This window comes from Heterodontus francisci, chromosome 16, assembly GCF_036365525.1.
Source record: "Heterodontus francisci isolate sHetFra1 chromosome 16, sHetFra1.hap1, whole genome shotgun sequence".
NCBI classification, from domain to species: Eukaryota; Metazoa; Chordata; class Chondrichthyes; order Heterodontiformes; family Heterodontidae; genus Heterodontus; species Heterodontus francisci.
This window is the reverse complement of record NC_090386.1, coordinates 30,079,116-30,097,818: the sequence shown is the minus strand read 5'-3', so window position 1 is coordinate 30,097,818 and position 18,703 is coordinate 30,079,116. Positions and strand designations below refer to the sequence as shown.

Below are 18,703 nucleotides of genomic sequence, written 5' to 3'. Positions count from 1 at the left end.
CTGGCAGCTGCCTGATGTCGCAGAATGTGACATTTTAGTGGCACAGCCTGCATTTGTGCACATGCCACTGCAGCGCCACCCAGTGGTTGTATTGTCAGCAAATGCAGCCTTAGAAAAATACTGTGTTAAACAAAGCTTGGTCAGAATTCTCTGCTGTAAGCTATTATTGAAATAAACTAAAAGGGATTAGTAAATAGAATGAAAAAAAATAGACGGTATGGATAGCAAGTAGGAGTGGGATTAGATTATGTGGCTGATGGGAGAAAAACATTTGAGTGCAGATTTGATGGCTTCTGTTCGAAAATATTCTATGGATTTTATATATATGGAAATGAGTGACAATTAAAAGACCGATTATACATTGGAGTTCTGTTTTAATTCAATTTAGGTCAAAGTGCCTCACTATCCACTTAACTAAATGGCAAACTGAAATTTAAAAGCAAAATAAAACTTTGTTTTTGTGAATCACGTGTGGAGCAAGAGATGCACTCATACTTGGAAACAGGATACTTCTGCATTGCAGCAACTGAGCGTCAGCATCAGGTACTCCCATATAATGCAATTAGATGCAGAATAAAGCTACCTCCACACCATGTCATCAATATAACGAATGCACCAAATACAGATAGAGATCCAACTTCACAACAGCACCCTTTACTACACCAATGTGAAGTTGTTCTATTTCCTACACAATCTCTGAATGGGATTGCTGATTTAGTGCCAAATTACTGGTAGGCTCGTGCCATGGGTCCATGGCTGGGAGGATATGAACTGAGACTGACCACACATTTTATGTAGGACCTTCACACTCCACCTAGCAGATAGAAAAGACTTTAACCCCATCATTCTGGGATCTGAATGCAGGCTTTGAGATGAAGGGACAACATCTAAAGCTGCTTGAACATTCAATGAATGCTTGTTAGTGCATCTTGGGCTACACTGCATGAGGTTTCAGGAGCATAGATTTAGAAGTCATTTACTAGTAGTTGAAATATAAAAACCCTGGAATTGCAGAAAACATTATAATGGGAATTCCGCTGTACTTGGTTCTGAGTCAAGTTAGATAAAAGTAACAGCTGTATTGTTTTAAAAACAGAAAATGCTGGAAATACTCAGCGGGTCTGGCACAAAGGCCAAAGTGAGTGGTAATGGGGCAAGCAAATAAACGAAAGACATATCTAGAGGAGATATGATTGGCAGGATCATGAACAGCTGCCACCTGAACTCAAAGAAAATGAAAAGACGAAATGACCAAACCAGCAAAGACAAGGGAAACAAAATGGGGACAGAGGCTATGAGGTTACGGTCGTGCACAATGAAAACTTTTGTCATTTAATCACTCCTGCCCTCCACCCCATCACAGACCTTCCCTTTTATTCTTTTCTCCACCCTCCCCTCTTTCACTTGCTCAAAATCTTTTACATTTCTAACTTTTCCTAGCTCTGATGACAGGTCATCGACCCGAAATGAGAGCTCGGTTTATCTCTTCACAGATGCTCCCACGCCTGAAGATTTCCAGCAATTTCTGTTTTTTCAGATTTCCAGCACTATTTTGCTTTTATAGTTGTATTGTTTTCCACTGTAGTTTGTGAATGACAACAGAATCTGATTTGCAGCTCAAAAAAATGCCTGAAGGGTTACAGAAAGAACCATAGCAATTTGTATACTGGCACTGTTTTAATTCAGTTTCCAGGAGACCCGATGCCCAAGGGTTGGCTCCCAGCCTTTTTGCTGTTAAATCTGGCTCACTTATTCTGGCTGCAGATTCACAGACTTCAGATTTTTGTGGGTCTAGATGCTTGGCTCCAGGATCAGTGAGCTGACTTACGGACACTGGTCTCCTGGAATCCAAACTAAACACCAGTATAAAAGTAGCTTATGTGCTGACATGGTTGAAAGCAAATGACAATCCGATGTCCAAAAGCTTTTCGTTTATTGCATTTCAGAATAGGAAATAGGAGTTGACCACAGACAAAAGTTAATTTTACTGTAATTTACAGGAAAAGGAAAGCAAACTACAGAAAATTTATGAGGAGCCATAATACAGGGCATAGACCCAAAATACTTTCAATCATTTTGCCTCAGCCAGTGAATGGTGTATATTATTGGGGAGGACTTAAAAAGAACATGGTAGGAGAAATAAATCTACTTACCTGGTCTGGAGGTATGTAGTCATTCTGTTTGACGATGTCAATCCTGTCTAGAAAGCTGCAGGACAAAACAAATAAATACACTATTAACATACATGTCCATTCAGTGAAGGAGGAAAGTGAGTTAAGGCCCACATTTAAATAATTCACTCTACAACAGCTTGTTCAAAGAAGTCAAGACACAGTTAACTTGCAGCTGAGCAAACTATAATGCTTGGTTTCCCTCATGCCCATACTTTGCAGTAAGGCTTACACTCTCTCGTGTTGTAACAGAAGGAATTACACGAAGTCTGCAAACTGGGGCAACCGGACCCTGCGATGGGGTGGGATGTACAAGCTGATCCCTGGTGTCTTAAAGGTCATCACATTTCTGTATTGGATGACTTACTGACAAATTACTTCTGTTGTTGATACCAAGATACTTTCTGCAACAATACTATTTGTTTTCCTTTGGATAGCTGACTGCGTTGCCCATACAGAAATGATCACATACATAGTAGAAAAACGAATGAGGCAAACTTAGCACAGGGCACATGTACTAACGTCAAATAATTTTATATACATGTCATGTTCCTTAAACATCTGGCATTTGACTAAGTAGCAGAAATAGGGCAAAAAATCAACTTAATTGAAATTGGTCAACAATCGCAGACATTACATACACATTTACGTACGCACTTAACTTCACAACAGTGTTAGTTGTAGGATTCAGCAGCGGCCTGTTTCTACCATGTGTTGCTAGGGCCCAAGCTGGGTGCTATCTATTTCAGTCAATGTTATTCAAATGCATGAGGACCCTTCCTTCGCATAACTGGTTATTAAACCGGTTCCATAAAGTATAGAAGGGTTTCAGCCAAAAGCTTCCGCAATGTCACATTAACATGACTGCATTTACACTTTGCTGGAGCTATAGGGAAGGGTTTAAACTAACTTAACGGGTTGGGAACCAGGATGTAGCATTAGGAAGGATAAACAAGGTGCACAAAGGATTGGGAGAAGCAGACAGCACTAGAGTAAGAAATAGTAAGGTGCTAGGCGGGGTCAGACTAAGAAGTAATGCAATAAGGTCTACATTAGATTTACTGTGCATTTACGTATAGGCACGGAGTGTGGTATACATAGTTGTGAGCTGCAGGTGCAAATTGACACGTGGCAATATGATGTATTGGATGTAATGAAGAGCTGGTTCAAAAAGGGCAGACTGGACAATAAATATTCGTGGACACAAAGTCTTCAAGAAAGATAGGGAAGGAAAGAAAGGAGGAGCGGTGCCTATAATGATTTAGAAGATTACAGTACTGGAGAGAGAGGATGTCCTGGAGGGGTCAATGACTGAATCTATTTGGTAGAGTTGAGAAATAATCGAGGTGCCATTACATTACTGTGTGTATTCTATAGGCCCAACTAGTTGGAAAGATACAAAAGAGCAAATTTGCAAAAACATTACTGAGATACACAGAAACTATATAAGTAGTAAAGTAAACTATATAAGTATATAAGCCCTTTCCTATCCTGAGTGGTGTGAAACAGGGCTGTGTTCTCGCACCCACACTTTTTGGGATTTTCTTCTCCCTGCTGCTTTCACATGCGTTCAAATCCTCTGAAGAAGGAATTTTCCTCCACACAAGATCAGGGGGCAGGTTGTTCAACCTTGCCCGTCTAAGAGCGAAGTCCAAAGTACGGAAAGTCCTCATCAGAGAACTCCTCTTTGCTGACGATGCTGCTTTAACATCTCACACTGAAGAATGCCTGCAGAGTCTCATCGACAGGTTTGCGTCTGCCTGCAATGAATTTGGCCTAATCATCAGCCTCAAGAAAACGAACATCATGGGGCAGGATGTCAGAAATGCTCCATCCATCAATATTGGCGACCACGCTCTGAAAGTGGTTCAAGAGTTCACCTACCTAGGCTCAACTATCACCAGTAACCTGTCTCTAGATGCAGAAATCAACAAGCGCATGGGTAAGGCTTCCACTGCTATGTCCAGACTGGCCAAGAGAGTGTGGGAAAATGGCGCACTGACACGGAACACAAAAGTCCGAGTGTATCAGGCCTGTGTCCTCAGTACCTTGCTCTACGGCAGCGAGGCCTGGACAACGTATGCCAGCCAAGAGCGACGTCTCAATTCATTCCATCTTCGCTGCCTTCGGAGAATACTTGGCATCAGGTGGCAGGACTATATCTCCAACACAGAAGTCCTTGAAGCGGCCAACATCCCCAGCTTATACACACTACTGAGTCAGCGGCGCTTGAGATGGCTTGGCCATGTGAGCCGCATGGAAGATGGCAGGATCCCCAAAGACACATTGTACAGCGAGCTCGCCACTGGTATCAGACCCACCGGCCGTCCATGTCTCCGTTATAAAGACGTCTGCAAACGCGACATGAAATCGTGTGACATTGATCACAAGTCGTGGGAGTCAGTTGCCAGCATTCGCCAGAGCTGGCGGGCAGCCATAAAGACAGGGCTAAATTGTGGCGAGTCGAAGAGACTTAGTAGTTGGCAGGAAAAAAGACAGAGGCGCAAGGGGAGAGCCAACTGTGCAACAGCCCCAACAAACAAATTTCTCTGCAGCACCTGTGGAAGAGCCTGTCACTCCAGAATTGGCCTTTATAGCCACTCCAGGCGCTGCTTCACAAACCACTGACCACCTCCAGGCGCGTATCCATTGTCTCTCGAGATAAGGAGGCCCAAAAGAATATAAGTAGTGATAATGGTGGACTTCAATTATCCAAATATAGATTGGGATAACAATACTATAAAGGGCAGAGAGGGGGAAAAATTTCTGAAGTGCGTTCAGGAGAATTTTCTTGATCAATATGTTTCCGGCTCAATGAGGGAGGAGGCATTGTTGAATATGACTCTGGGCAGTGAAGTGGGGCAACTGGATCAAGTCAGGAGGTGAACCTCTAGGGAACAGTGCTCATAGTATCATATGGTTCAGGTCAGTGAAGGAAAATGGCAAGGAGTAATCTGAAGTAAAATATACTAAATTGGAAGAGGGCCAATTTGAGAAGAGACTGGCAGCAAACATAAAAGGGAATTCAAACATCTTCTATAGGCATATAAATAGTAAAAGGGTGGTAAATGGAGGAGTGGGAATGATTCGGGCCCCATGAGATTTATGCATGAAGGCAGAGGGCGTGGCTGATGTACTAACGGAATACTTAACAGAATCATAGAATGGTTGCAGCACAGGAGGCAGCTATTTGGCCTGTGTCTGTGCTGGCTCTGCAAGAGAACTCACCTAGGCCCACTCCCCTGCCTTTTCCCTGTGGCCCTGTCACTTTTCTCTCTTCAGATAATTATCCAATTCTCCTTTGAAGGCTGAGATTGCATCTGCCTCCACTGCACTCAGGCAGTCCATTCCAGATCCGAACCACTCGCTGTGTAAAAAATGTTTTTTCCTCATGTCACTGTAGCTTCCTTTCCCAATCACCTTAAATTGGTGTCCTGTGGTTCTGGATCCTTCCACCAGTTAGAACAGTTTCTTCCTATCTACTCTGTCCAGACCACTTATGATTTTGAACATTTCTATCAAATCTCCCCTTAATATTCTGTTCTTTATGAACAGCCCCAGCTTCGTGAACTTATTCACGTAACTGAAGTTCCTCATTCCCAGAAGCATTCTTGTGAATCTTTTCTGCACCATCTCAAAAACCTTCACATGCTTCCTAAAGTGTGATGCCCAGAAATTGACACAATACTCCAGTTTTTAATTTACCAAGGCAAATGATGCAGTTGAAGTCAGCGAAAGAGGAAGTTTTGAGATGCAGGATGGGCTAAAAATTTATAGAGAAGGTTTTAGAAAGGCTGGCTGTACTTAAAAGTTGCTTAAGTCAACAGGATCCGATGAGATGCATCTGAGGACGCTGTGAAGTTAGGAAGCAAAATTGCGGAGGCGATGGCCACAATCTTCCAATCCTCCCAAGATACGGGGCTGGTGGCAGAGGACTAGAGAATTGCAAGTGCAGGCCAATCAGTTTAACCTCAATAGTGGGAAAGCTTTGAGAGATAATCCAGGACAAAAGTAAGTCACTTGGATAACTGTGGGTTAATTAGGGAAAGCCAGCATGGATTTACTGAAGGCAAATCATGTTTAACTAACTTGATTGAGTTTTTCGATGAAGTAACTGAGATGGTTCAACAGGGTAATGATGTGGTGTACATGGACTTCCAAAGGAGTTTGTTAAAGTGACAAGTTCTGACATTTTTTTTAAATGGCCGCTAGAAAACTGAATCTGTCTGAAGTTGGGAAACTGCAGTTATCGCTCCCATGCAGCTGTGAAACAGCACGATTTAAAAAAAAACTGACCAACCACAAAGCTGCTGTGCCGAGCACGCCTGCTACCTGTGACTGTCGAGACAGAGAGAAAGTGGGGTGGAGGGAGAGAAAGTGGGGGGGGGGGGGCGAGGGGAGGGAGAGAAAGTGGGGGGGGGGGCGAGGGGAGGGAGAGAAAGTGGGGGGGGGCGAGGGGAGGGAGAGAAAGTGGGGGGGGGGAGGGGAGGGAGAGAAAGTGGGGGGGGGGAGGGGAGGGAGAGAAAGTGGGGGGGAGGGGAGGGAGAGAAAGTGGGAGGCGGGAGGGAGAGAAAGTGGGAGGCGGGAGGGAGAGAAAGTGGGAGGCGGGAGGGAGAGAAAGTGGGAGGCGGGAGGGAGAGAAAGTGGGAGGCGGGAGGGAGAGAAAGTGGGAGGCGGGAGGGAGAGAAAGTGGGAGGCGGGAGGGAGAGAAAGTGGGAGGCGGGAGGGAGAGAAAGTGGGAGGCGGGAGGGAGAGAAAGTGGGAGGCGGGAGGGAGAGAAAGTGGGAGGCGGGAGGGAGAGAAAGTGGGAGGGGGGGGGGGAGAGAAAGTGGGAGGGGGGGGGAGAGAAAGTGGGAGGGGGGGGGGGGGAGAGAAAGTGGGAGGGGGGGGGGAGGGACTGTTTCTGTCAATGGTGGGACATTACATGTCGGACGGATTGCACCTGAACTGGAACAGGACCAACATCCTTGCTGTGAGCTTTGCTAGTGCTGGTGGGGGGGGGGGGGGTGGTGGTTTACCTGATTTGGCAAGGGGATGGGATACAGTGTGGAGGTACAGTAGGAAGTGATGCACAGCCAAACGTAGAAGAGAACTAAGTCAGTCTGGAAGGCAAAGCAAATATAGACCTAGTAAGGCACAAGCAAATAATGCAAGGCTGGATTGCAGCTACTTTAATGGAAGAAGTCTTACAACTAAGGCAGATGAATTGATGGCGTTGATTAACACATGGGAGTAAGATATTATTGCTATCAGAGACATGGTTGAGGGAAGGGCAGGACTGGCAGTTCACTATTCCCAGGTATAGGATCTTCAGACATGACTGGGTCGCAGGAGTGGGGGGGTTGTAAATGAGGAGATGGCATTGTACTCTTGATCAAGGAGTCAATTACTGCAGTAAGGAGGAATGATATCTTAGAAAGTTTCTCAAATGAGGCCATATAGGTAGAACTTAAAAACAAAAAGGGGGCAATCAATCACTTTGCTGGGAGTTTAATACAGGCCTCCAAACAAACAGTCAGGGAGAGATAGAGGATCAGCTATGTAGGCAAATCTCAGTGAGGTGTAAAGATAATAGGATAATAACAGGGGATTTCATCTTCCCCAATGTTAACTGGGATAGTCTTAGTGCAAAAGGCTTAAAGGGGGCAGAATTCTTAAAGTGCATCCAGGAGAGCTTTTTGAGCCAGCACGTAGAAAGTCCTACAAGAGAAGGGGTGGTACTGGACGTAATCTTAAGGAATAAAGCCCGACAAGTGGTAGAAGTATCAGTGGGGGAACATTTCGGGGATAGTGACCATAACTCTAAGATTTAAGGTAGTTATAGAAAAGGACAAAGATGGACTGGAAATAAAGGTACTGAACTGGGGTGGGGGGTGGGTGGGGGGGGGAAGCCAATTTCAAGATGATAAAACAGGATCTGGCCAAAGTGGACTGGGAGCAGCTACTTGTAGGAAAGTCTACATCAGATCAGGGCGGCACAGTGGCGCAGTGGTTAGCACCGCAGCCTCACAGCTCCAGGGACCCGGGTTCGATTCCGGGTACTGCCTGTGTGGAGTTTGCAAGTTCTCCCTGTGTCTGCGTGGGTTTTCTCCGGGTGCTCCGGTTTCCTCCCACAAGCCAAAAGACTTGCAGGTTGATAGGTAAATTGGCCATTATAAATTGTCACTAGTATAGGTAGGTGGTAGGGAAATATAGGGACAGGTGGGGATGTTTGGTAGAAATATGGGATTAGTGTAGGATTAGTATAAATGGGTGGTTGATGTTCAGCACAGACTCGGTGGGCCGAAGGGCCTGTTTCAGTGCTGTATCTCTAATCTAAAAACCACTGGGAGTCATTCAAAAAGGAAAAAGAGGGAGTTCAGGGCCAACGTGTTCCCATAAAGGTGAAGGGTAGGACCAACAAGTCCAGGGAACCCTGGATGTCAAGGGAAATAGAGAATTGGATAAGGAAAATAAAAAAGGAGGCTTATGGCAGATTCATTGGGCTGAAAACAGTGAAGCCCTAGGGGAGGATAGAAAGTATAGGAGGGTACTTAAAGTAATTAGGAGAGCTAAGAGGGGGCATGAAAAAACACTGGCGGGCAAGATAAAGGAAAATTCCAAGGCATTTTATAAGTATATTAAGGGCAAGAGGATAGCCAGGGAAAGAGTAGGGCCCATTAGGAACCAAGGCGGCAATGTGTGCGCAGAGCCGGAGAACATAGTGCGGTTTTGAATGATTAGTTTTCATCTGCGCTCATTATGGAGAAGGACGATGTAGGTATCGCGATGTGATATACTTGAACAAATTAACATTGAAAGGGAGGAGGTATTAGTGGTTTTAGCGGGCTTAAAAGTGGACAAATCCCCAGGCCCAGATGAGATACATCCCAGGCTGTCATGTGAGGCAAGGGAGGAGATTGCAGGGGGACTGACACAAATTTTCAAATCCTCTCTGGCCACAGGAGAGGTACCAGAGGATTAGAGGACAACAAATGTGGAACCATTATTCAAGAAGGGTAGCAGGGATAAACCAGGAGTTGAGTTCAGAGGCAACGGAGGTGTGGATCAAAGGTTGACAGCAGATAGTCTGAGACAGGGAAGAAGGCAGGCAATGTTAGGAAGGTGAAAGTAGGCAGTCTTTGTAATTGATGATGTAGGGTGGCAAGCTCAGCTCTGGATCAAACAGGAGTAGGGCGAGACCAAGGTTTGATTTAGTTATCAAGATAGGTGGTGGGAGGTACAGTCAGATGGGGAGACTTTAGGAAGAGGCAAGTGTCACCACCTATGAGCTAAGTTTCAGTCAAAGCTATGATGTTATACAAAGGTTGTGGAGAACAAGTACTTTGTAAGTAAATGGGCATGCTAAGGGTAAGTCGACTGTTCACCTGCTGGCACTGCTCATGGGAGCAATGGTAGGTGGGGTGAAGGATAGAAAGGAAATTGGGGAGATTGGTGCCCAAAATGCAGGCAGGTGGGTAGGTCAGCGAGACAGAAGCTCAAGGCAGTTAGAGTTTTTGCTCGTAAGGAAGCAGCGACACATGCCTCCTTGAGTCATTCAGAAAATGCTGAGAGGGGCATAGAGGGTAGCTGTGGACTTAATTAAGGATAATTGGGATGGTGGCGGAAGAGCAAGAGTTCTGAGGAAGTGGCAGGAGAAAAAGTCCCCACGAGGAGCCAAGAAAAGAGAATGGAAGAGGAGAAAAGTAATGGTCTTGGGTCTGGAAGGCAGCCAAAATATATATGTAAATGGCACAGATAGAAAAAACAGGTTACAGAGGTGTGGCAGAGATAGGAGAAACGTGACCTGGTCATAAACAGAGGACAAGGAGAAGATCAGATGGAAAAGTCCAAGGTTGACTTGTAGACAGGGTGGAATCAGCTTGAGGATCGCTGATCCAATGTCCCAGTTCAGAGACAGTGGAGGAGGACAGGGAAATCTAGGAGCTCTTCGAGGGATAGTGTAACAGTATGCACATCGCTGGAGACTTTCCAACGAGGAAGAGTCGACCATGAGCCAGCAGAGGTAGCTATTTTCATTACCCTCAATTTTAAATACTGTATTGTGCGCATTTATAGCAATGAATAGTTGTTTTAAATTAAAACCAAAGAGCAATTGCTGTGTCCTGACACTATAAAATGATTTCAGCTATAACTGGTACCTTGCAATAAAAATGTGCAATACTTTTAAGGCCATTTTGAAATTAAGAGTTTCATTACATTAGCCGCAGTGTTTCTTTTAGCGATTATGGAGGAATTGAAAATTAAACACATTGGTAAAGAAACTTGCAAAAACAACTGCAATGTTAAAACACTCCATCTGTCTGTTCTTTGCAGTTGTGACTTTGGCTTGCCTCCTGATTTACTTCAACTGAAACTGTGTTTCACTTTCTCTGAAATCCTAACACCAATAGTTAATGAATAGATTTACATTTTCATGCAGCTCCGAACAATCACTTCTAAGGTTTACATATCCTCCAACTGATCGAGAGTGACTGTGCAACCTTGCTGCTCCTATTCCCTATTGTGTTGGTCGATTACAGTTTTTGTGGGCTGAGTTTGGCTTTGAGTTTCACAGGCCTGGCAATGCGAGGAAAGTTTGCCTCACTGAAATTTCAGAGTTACCCGCGCCAACATGGGAGAAGCCCTGCGAATACACTCTTCCGACCCACTGTGCCACTGAAATTTAAACAGACAAAACTCATGAATAGAAAATGAGGCACTGCAGCTCCAAGGGTTTTATAGCTAAGGTTAAGGGCTGTCGTTCAGATACTTCAGGACCTGACCCGAACCAGACAGGACCCGATGACACGTGACGGGTTTGGTTCGGGCAAGAAATGACGGGTCTGCCCGTTCCAGGATTGACTTCCTGTTTGTGTCCCGTGCTATCACGGTCAGATCCACCGATGTCAAGCTGGTGTTCTTCTCCGACCATTGCCTGTTACTAGCTGACTGTCACTTACAGGACAACCAGCGGGTTGGCAGAGGGACGTGGAATCTCAATGCTACACTGCTAAGCCCAGAGAACGTTGAGGAACCCAAAAGGGATTACAAAGTTGGAGGACCGTGAAACCCCTCTGAGTCTCCAGTTCACTGGTGGGAGGCGATCAAGGAGATCAAGAGGTTCTTCACCTTCAAAGGTGTTCAGAGGGCGAAAGAGAGACAGAGAGAAATGTCCCAACTCCAGACAAGTATGCAAAATCTGCTCCGGCTGCAGACGATGGGGGTTGAGGTCAAGGAGGACTTCCAAGAGGTGAAGAGCCGTAAGCCTCGCTCTTTGCCACGGAGGCCTCCAAGATCATCCTCCGGTCCAGAGTCTGCTCTGTTGAGCAGGATGAGACGTGCTCGCGTTACTTCATCCGAAAGGTACACAGAGAGAGCTCTGTTATCAGCAGCCTGAGGGAAGAGGATGGCTCGATAACGTCTTCGCAGTCCGACATACTAAGGATCAGCAAAACCTTTTATGCTGGGCTGTATGACGCGAAGCCCACAGACAGCAGAGCCTCCCAGTCCTTCCTGTCATCTATCACAGAGGTCTGAGATGACAGCACGAGAGAGAGACAGGACAAGCCACTAACTCTGGACGAGCTGACAAAGGCCGTCGAGTCCTTCAAGACGAGTAAAACTTCCGGAAGCGATGGCTTACCGGTTGAGCGGTATTTGGCCCTGTGGGACTGGGTCGGCCCGAACCTGCTGGAAGCATTCAAGAGTATGCTCCTGGCTGGCAGCATGTCAGAATCCATGAGGAAAGGCATCATCACCCTCATCTACAAGCGGAAGGGGGAGATCAGAAATTGGTGTCCCATCTCACTGCTTAATGTTGACTACAAGATTCTGTCAGAAGTCATAGCCAGTCAAGTCAAGTCTGCTCTGGAGTTGGTGATCCACCCTGATCAGACCTGTACTCTACCCGGCAGGAAGATCTCTGATAGTCTCGCGCTACTCAGGGATACGATCGCCTATGTACGGGACAGGAGGGTGGACACCTGCCTCATCAGCCTGGACCAGGAGAAGGCTTTTGACAGGATATTGCACACCTACATGATGGACGTGCTTTCCAAAATGGGGTTTGGGGAGGGAATCTGCAATTGGGTCAAACTGCTCGACACAAACATCAGTAGCGCAGTCTCAATCAATGGGTGGGAATCAGAAAGTTTCCCGATTCAATCTGGAGTCAGACAGGGCTGTCCTCTCTCCCCGGTCTTGTTTGTTTGCTGTATTGAACCCTTTGCTGAGTCTATTAGGAAGGATGCGAGCATAAGAGGGGTGACAATCCCAGGCAGCGGAGACACTCAGGTTAAAACTTCCCTGACTACCTGAAGCTGCTGGGGATATGGTTCGGAAGGGCCAGGGCATGCACCAAAACCTGGAAGGAGCGAGCAGCCAGGGTACAACACAAGCTGAGCATGTGGGAGCAGCGATCTCTCCCCATTATGGGTAAGAACCTGGTCATCAGGTGCGAGACGCTCACGTTGTTGCTGTACGTGGCGCAGGTCTGGCCCATACCCCACTCCTGCGCTGCGGCGGTCACCCGAGCCATTTTCTGCTTCATCTGGGGATCCATAATGGACCGGGTCCGGAGGGACACGATGTTCAAATCTCTGGATAAGGGCAGGAAAAACGTACCCAAAATCGCCCTCATCCTGATGACTAACTTCATGTGCGGCTGCATCAAGCTGTGTGTAGACCTCCAGTATGCAAACTCCAAGTGTCACTACGTGCTGAGGTTCTATCTGTCCCCGATGTTGCGAAGGATGGGCCTGGTCACATTGCCGCGGAACGCTCCATCCAGTTGGACTGTGCCGTACCACCTATCCTTCGTGGAACAGTTTCTGCGGAAAAACACCTTTGACCACCGATCCATCAGGCAGTGGTCTGCACGGAATGTCCTCAAGGCCCTACGGAAAAAGGAGATGGTGGATCCTGTCGGATGGTTCCCCGAGCAGACCGCCAAAGTAATTTTGCGGAATGCCTCATCACCAGAACTTTCAAACAAGCACCAAGATATAGCTTGGCTGGTGGGGAGAACAGCCCTCCCCGTCAGATCCTTCCTGCACGCCCGAAGTCTCGCCCCCTCCACACAATGCCCTCGAGGTCGCTGTGGTGGGGAAGAGACAGTTGCCCACCTCCTTCTGGAATGTGTCATTGCAAAGCAGGTGTGGAAAGAGATGCAGTGGTTTTTTGTCGAGGTTCATCCCAAGCAGCTCTGTAACACAGGAGTCTGTGCTCAACGGTCTGTTCCCAGGGACGCACATCGAGATGAACATCAACTGCTGCTGAAGGACTATCAATTTGGTGAAAGACGTGCTTCCGTCTGCCCGAAACTTGCTGGTCTTCCAGCGCAAAGAGTTGTCCACGGCCAAATGTTGCAGTCTGGCACATTCCAAGGTCCAGGACTACGTGCTGAGGGACGCCATAAAGCTTGGGGTATCCGCAGCAAAGACTCAATGGGGAAAGACCACTGTGTAAGGTACCCCCACCAAGCTGAACTGAGGAGCTGGATCCATAGATAACCCCTCGAAGTGTATCGGGAAAATATTCGTTCGCTGTAATATGTATACGGCATGAAAAATGAAATGGAAGGGTTGTGAGGCAACTCACTCCTGTATTTAAGGGAACTGACCTCCTATGCACTGTTCGTATTTTTTGACTTGGTGCTGTTTGGAACTGTTTTGTAAAGTATTTATTTTTTTTTAAAAACAGATTTTTATGAATAAAGTATATTTTGGAAATTTAAAAAAAGTTCGTGCCAGGCCCATCTTCAGGGTACGGCTTTCGGGCTCGGGTCAGGTCGAGTCAGGCCGGACTGACACGTTAAGTGCTCTGCTGGTAAGTATTGAAATAAAAAAATCTTACCTGAGCTGGGAGTCTGGGACGAAACTGAGTCTGCGCGGTCAGCGAGTGATATCGCTATGACACCATCGCACATGCGCTGCAGCTTCCCAGTCGGAAGGCAAGTGAAGGGATGGTCGGGTCAGGCTCGGGTCAGGTCAAGTTGGGGTGGGTTCAGGTTGAGTCAGGCTTGGGGCAAAATCAGAGGGACTTGGGCCAAGTCGGGCCCGCTGTGGTTCTGCTGGGTTCGGGTCGGGTTCTTTTTTCCCCGAACTGAGCAGGCCTCTACTTCAGGCCAAATGGATGGTATGGGTGACTTTTGCATAGCTATAGTCAGTAATCTTGATGTTCAGTCATCAACATCTGCACCCATGTTTTTGTAAATACCAAACATGTGCTGTACTGCAGCAAGTGTTTGGACTCCAATTTAAATCTGTTACTTGCATTTATATACCACCATTGCACCGTACAAATGCAAGTCTTTTTTTAAACTATAATGTTCCAAGGTACTTCACAGGAGTATCAAATAAAATTTGACACCTAGTCGAATCAGGAAATATCAGGACAGGTGACCAAAAGCTTGATCAAAGAGGTATGGGTTGAACAAGCTTTTTAAGGAGGACAGCAAGGTAGATAGATCTAGAGAGAGGGAATTCCAGAGCTTAGGGCATAGGCAGCACCATAGCCACCAATGGTGCAGAGATGAAAATACAGAAGGCTGGAAGAGAGTTTCATAGAAGATAATAAAATTGAAAGATATGGGCGATTGTGATCAGAACTCTCCTGAGCCTGCATGACATCCTTAAATTGAAAGCTTGGCTTTTGTATAGTTACAAAGGAGACACATTGATCATAATAGATAGTAATGTTGATCTGAGGGCTACACAGCACCATGTATTTAGGTTTTTTGATCCGAGATTACTGAGGAAGAGATGACACGCTACATATATATTACAAATCTTATCAAAGAGTTTCAAACAAATCTATTGCAGCTGAAACTAAGCCTTGCAACGTGATCTATTTAACTAGAACTGCATAGAATTTTACATCACAAAAACAGGCCATTCAGCCCAAAAGGTCAAGCCAGTGATTATACCCCACACTATTCTCCTTCCACCTTACTTCATCTTGCCATCTCAACATATCCTTCCACTCCTTTCTCCCTCATGTGTTTTATCTACTGTCCTTAAAATGCATCTACACTATTCACCTCAACCACTCCATGTAATAGCAAGTTCCACTTTTCAAAATAATCACGTGTCGTTAAATAATGCAATCTTACTGACCACACCACAATCACATTTTAATGACATTAGCATTCTTGAGCAATAAAATTTTTTGCTGTGTTTAATTACCACTCAGGTTGAAAATAAAATCTCAAACAGCTGCAAGATCATAAACTGTCCAGCAGAGGGCAAGATATATACACTTCTTTAAAAAACTCTTGCAAATTCAGCCACTTTCCAATTCATCTATTTGGCAACATGAAATATTACAAATGCATGTTCACCATCATAACAGCCCAGAAATTTCCTTTTATTCATTCAAGGGATGTGGGTGTCACTGGTTTTGCCAGCATTTACTGCCCGACCATAATTTCCCTTGAGGTGGTGGTGGTGGTGAGCTACCTTCTTGAACTGCTGCAGTCCTTGGCCTGTTGCTACACCAATACTGTTGTTAGGAAGGGAGTTCCAGGATTTTGACCCAACGACAGTGAAGGAACGGACATATAGTTCCAAGTCAGGATGGCACGTGGCTGGAAGGGGAACTTGCAGGTGGTGTCGTCCCATGCTTCTGCTGCCTTTGTCCTATTAGGTGGCAGAGGTTACGGGTTTGGAAGGTGGCAGTCGAAGGAGCCTTGGTGAATTGCCGCAATGCATTGTGTAGATGGTACGCACTGCTGCCACTGTGCGTCAGTGGCGAAGGAGTGGAATGTTGAAGGTGGTAAGTGGGGTGCCAATCAGGTGGGCTGTTTTGCAGAATACTCCAATTGCCTGGATGGGTCCAGCTTCTTGAGTGTTGTTGGAGCTGCACCCACCCAGGCAAGTGCACAGTATTTCACCACACTCCTGACTTGTGCCTTGTAGATGGTGGACAGACATTGGGGAGTCAGGTGGTGAGTTACTCGCTGCAGAAATCCCAGCCCCTGACCTGCTCTTATAGCCACAGCATTTATGTGGCTGGGCCAGATCACTTTCTGGTCAATGGTGACCTCAAGATGTTGATAGTGGGGGATTCAACGATGGTAATGTCATTGAACGTCAAGGGGAGATGGTTAATTCTCTCTTGTTTGAGATGGCCATTGCCTGGCGCGAATATTACTTGCCACTTATCAGCCCAAGCCTGGATGTTGCCCAGGTCTTGTTGCATATGGACATGGGCTGCTTCAGTATCTGAGGAATTGCAAATGGTGCTGAACATTGCACAATCATCAGCAAACACCCCCACTTCTGACCTTATGATGGAAAGGTCGTCATTTATGATGCAGCTGAAGACGGTTGGGCCTAGGACACTACCCTGAGGAACTCTTGCAGTTAAGTCCTGGGACTGAGGTGATTGACATCCAACAACCACAACCATCTTCCTTTGTGCTAGGTATGACTCCAGCAGAGTTTTCCCTGATTCCCATTGACTCCAGTTTTGCTAGGGCTCCTTGATGCCAAACTCAGTCAAATGCTGCCTTAATGTCAAGGGCAGTCATTCACACCTCACCTCTGGAGTTCAGCTCTTTTGTCCATATTTGGACCAAGGCTGTAATGAGGTCAGGAGCCGAGTGACCCCCTGGCAGAACCCAAAATGAGCGTTAGTAAGCAGGTTATTGCTGCTTGATAGCATTTGATAGTACTGTCAACGCCCCTTCTGTCACTTTTCTGATGATCAGGAGTCGACTGACTGAGCAGTAATTAGCCAGGTTGGATTTGTCCTGCTTTTTGTGTACAGGACATACCTGGGCAATTTTCCACATTGCCGAGTAGATGCCAGCATTGTAACTGTACTGGAACAGCTTGGCTAGGGGTGCAGCTAGTTCTGGAGCACAAGTTTTCATCATGAAAAGTCAAAGACCTGAAACGTTAACTCCGTTTCCCTCTCCACAGATGCTGCCAGACCTGCTGAGTATTTCTAGCAATTTTTGTTTTTATTTCTCCTAAGAGGAATGCTCTTTGAAGTGGTTTAGCAAGCTATTCATTATGGAGGGGAAAAAATTGCTTCATTCTCATGCCATCAGCACAAAGACTGCATTTCCAGAGATGGCTCACCAAGACCACCTTCACAAAGCAATAAATGACACCTTGCATCAACACTCAAAAACAAAGTAATTCATGACAACGCTACTTCATCGGAGAACGTCATCAGGATGCGCCGCGGTGCGCACATGCGCAGACGGTCTCATGCCCCCTGCGCATGCGCTGCGGTCCGACTTACCAGGACCGCTTTGCGCATGCGCAGACGATGCGGTACGCGCATGCGCACACATTCTCTTCACCTCTGCGCATGCGCTGCGTTCCGACCTGTCGGTGAGGTTGTGCGCATGCGCAGATGACGTCATCGCGTTGTTTCGTCTTCCTCGCCGACGCGCCAGTTTGGCCTTCTGCGCATGCGTCAAAGCTTCGGCGCGACTTTTTGAAAGTGGAAGGAGGGGAGGTTTCGTCAGGCATTTTATCTGAATTATTTATTCGTTTGGAGACTTGCTTCATTTTTATTTGACACAGGAGATTGTTCCAAGGTAAGTTGCTCTGCCTTTGTAAGTTGCTCTGAAAACATTTCTATTGTCTGGGCCACCGCATGTTCTCCAGTCCCTGTTGTGAGTTGCTCTGAAAACATTTCCATTGTCTGGGCCACCGCATGTAGCAGATGAAGGCACAGTGACTGTGATTCTGGCACCAAACAGTACACACTGCAGATACATGATGGCCAGGCTACCTGCAGCTGCATCTTCTCCATTCAGACTTTGTTGCCCTGCAAACATGCTGTTGTTGTGCAGAGGCATCTGGGTCTGCCTTTGGACAAGCTCGCCCCCAATTGTCGCTGGCGTGCATCTCAGACACCAACGACGACAGGCATGGCTGCTGCCATTGTGATTACAGAGGAACAGCCAAGGCCCCTCAGCCACAATGAAAAATACCGCTTGCTTTCAGATCAATTGTACCAGCTACAACAGGCCGTTCTGCAGAGTGGAACGCAGCATTCATGAGGAGACTGGACTGGCTGCGGCAACAGACTCTCCGCTGGCAGCAAGGACTGGCTGATGAGATGGAGCCATTTACTATGCCCAACAATTGCCCGGAAGCACCTTCGGATGGAGGTGGCCGCGCGCTGGACATCAGTCACGAGTCACAAACCTGGATCCTGAGCGTCTCACCCCTGGCCTAATGATCTGATGGACCATACATATGCCTACCTGTTCAAATCTCCACTTCCCCTACCTGCGGTACCCTCTCCTTGCTGCTCAGTTACACAGTCACCTGCTCCTACACCCATCAGGGCAGTGCTCATGGGCACACAGTTACCTGCTCCTACACTCATCAGGGCAGTGCTCATGGACACACAGCCACCTGTTACCCCATCCGACGTTGAAACAACCATGCAGAGCCTTGTGAGACTCCGCAATTGCCAGTTGCTGCCTGTCAAGCAGAGAGGGCGTCCAAAGGGGTCAAGCACTTGGGGAACATTCAGCAAGAAGAGACTGAGCACTAAAGAAACAAGCATGCCGTGTCCAGTGA

General features: G+C 46.6%; 1 protein-coding gene across 4 annotated transcripts in view; it reads right to left on the bottom strand.

Annotated features, from left to right (window-relative positions):
- gnas (GNAS complex locus) overlaps positions 1-18,703 on the bottom strand; it is a 392,017-nt gene that overhangs the window by 36,235 nt on the left and 337,079 nt on the right. For all 4 annotated transcript variants that reach the window (XM_068048067.1, XM_068048068.1, XM_068048070.1 and 1 more), the window contains exon 6: positions 2,154-2,208. In XM_068048067.1, the coding sequence (XP_067904168.1) occupies positions 2,154-2,208 (55 nt within the window). The remainder of the gene's footprint in view (positions 1-2,153; positions 2,209-18,703) is intronic.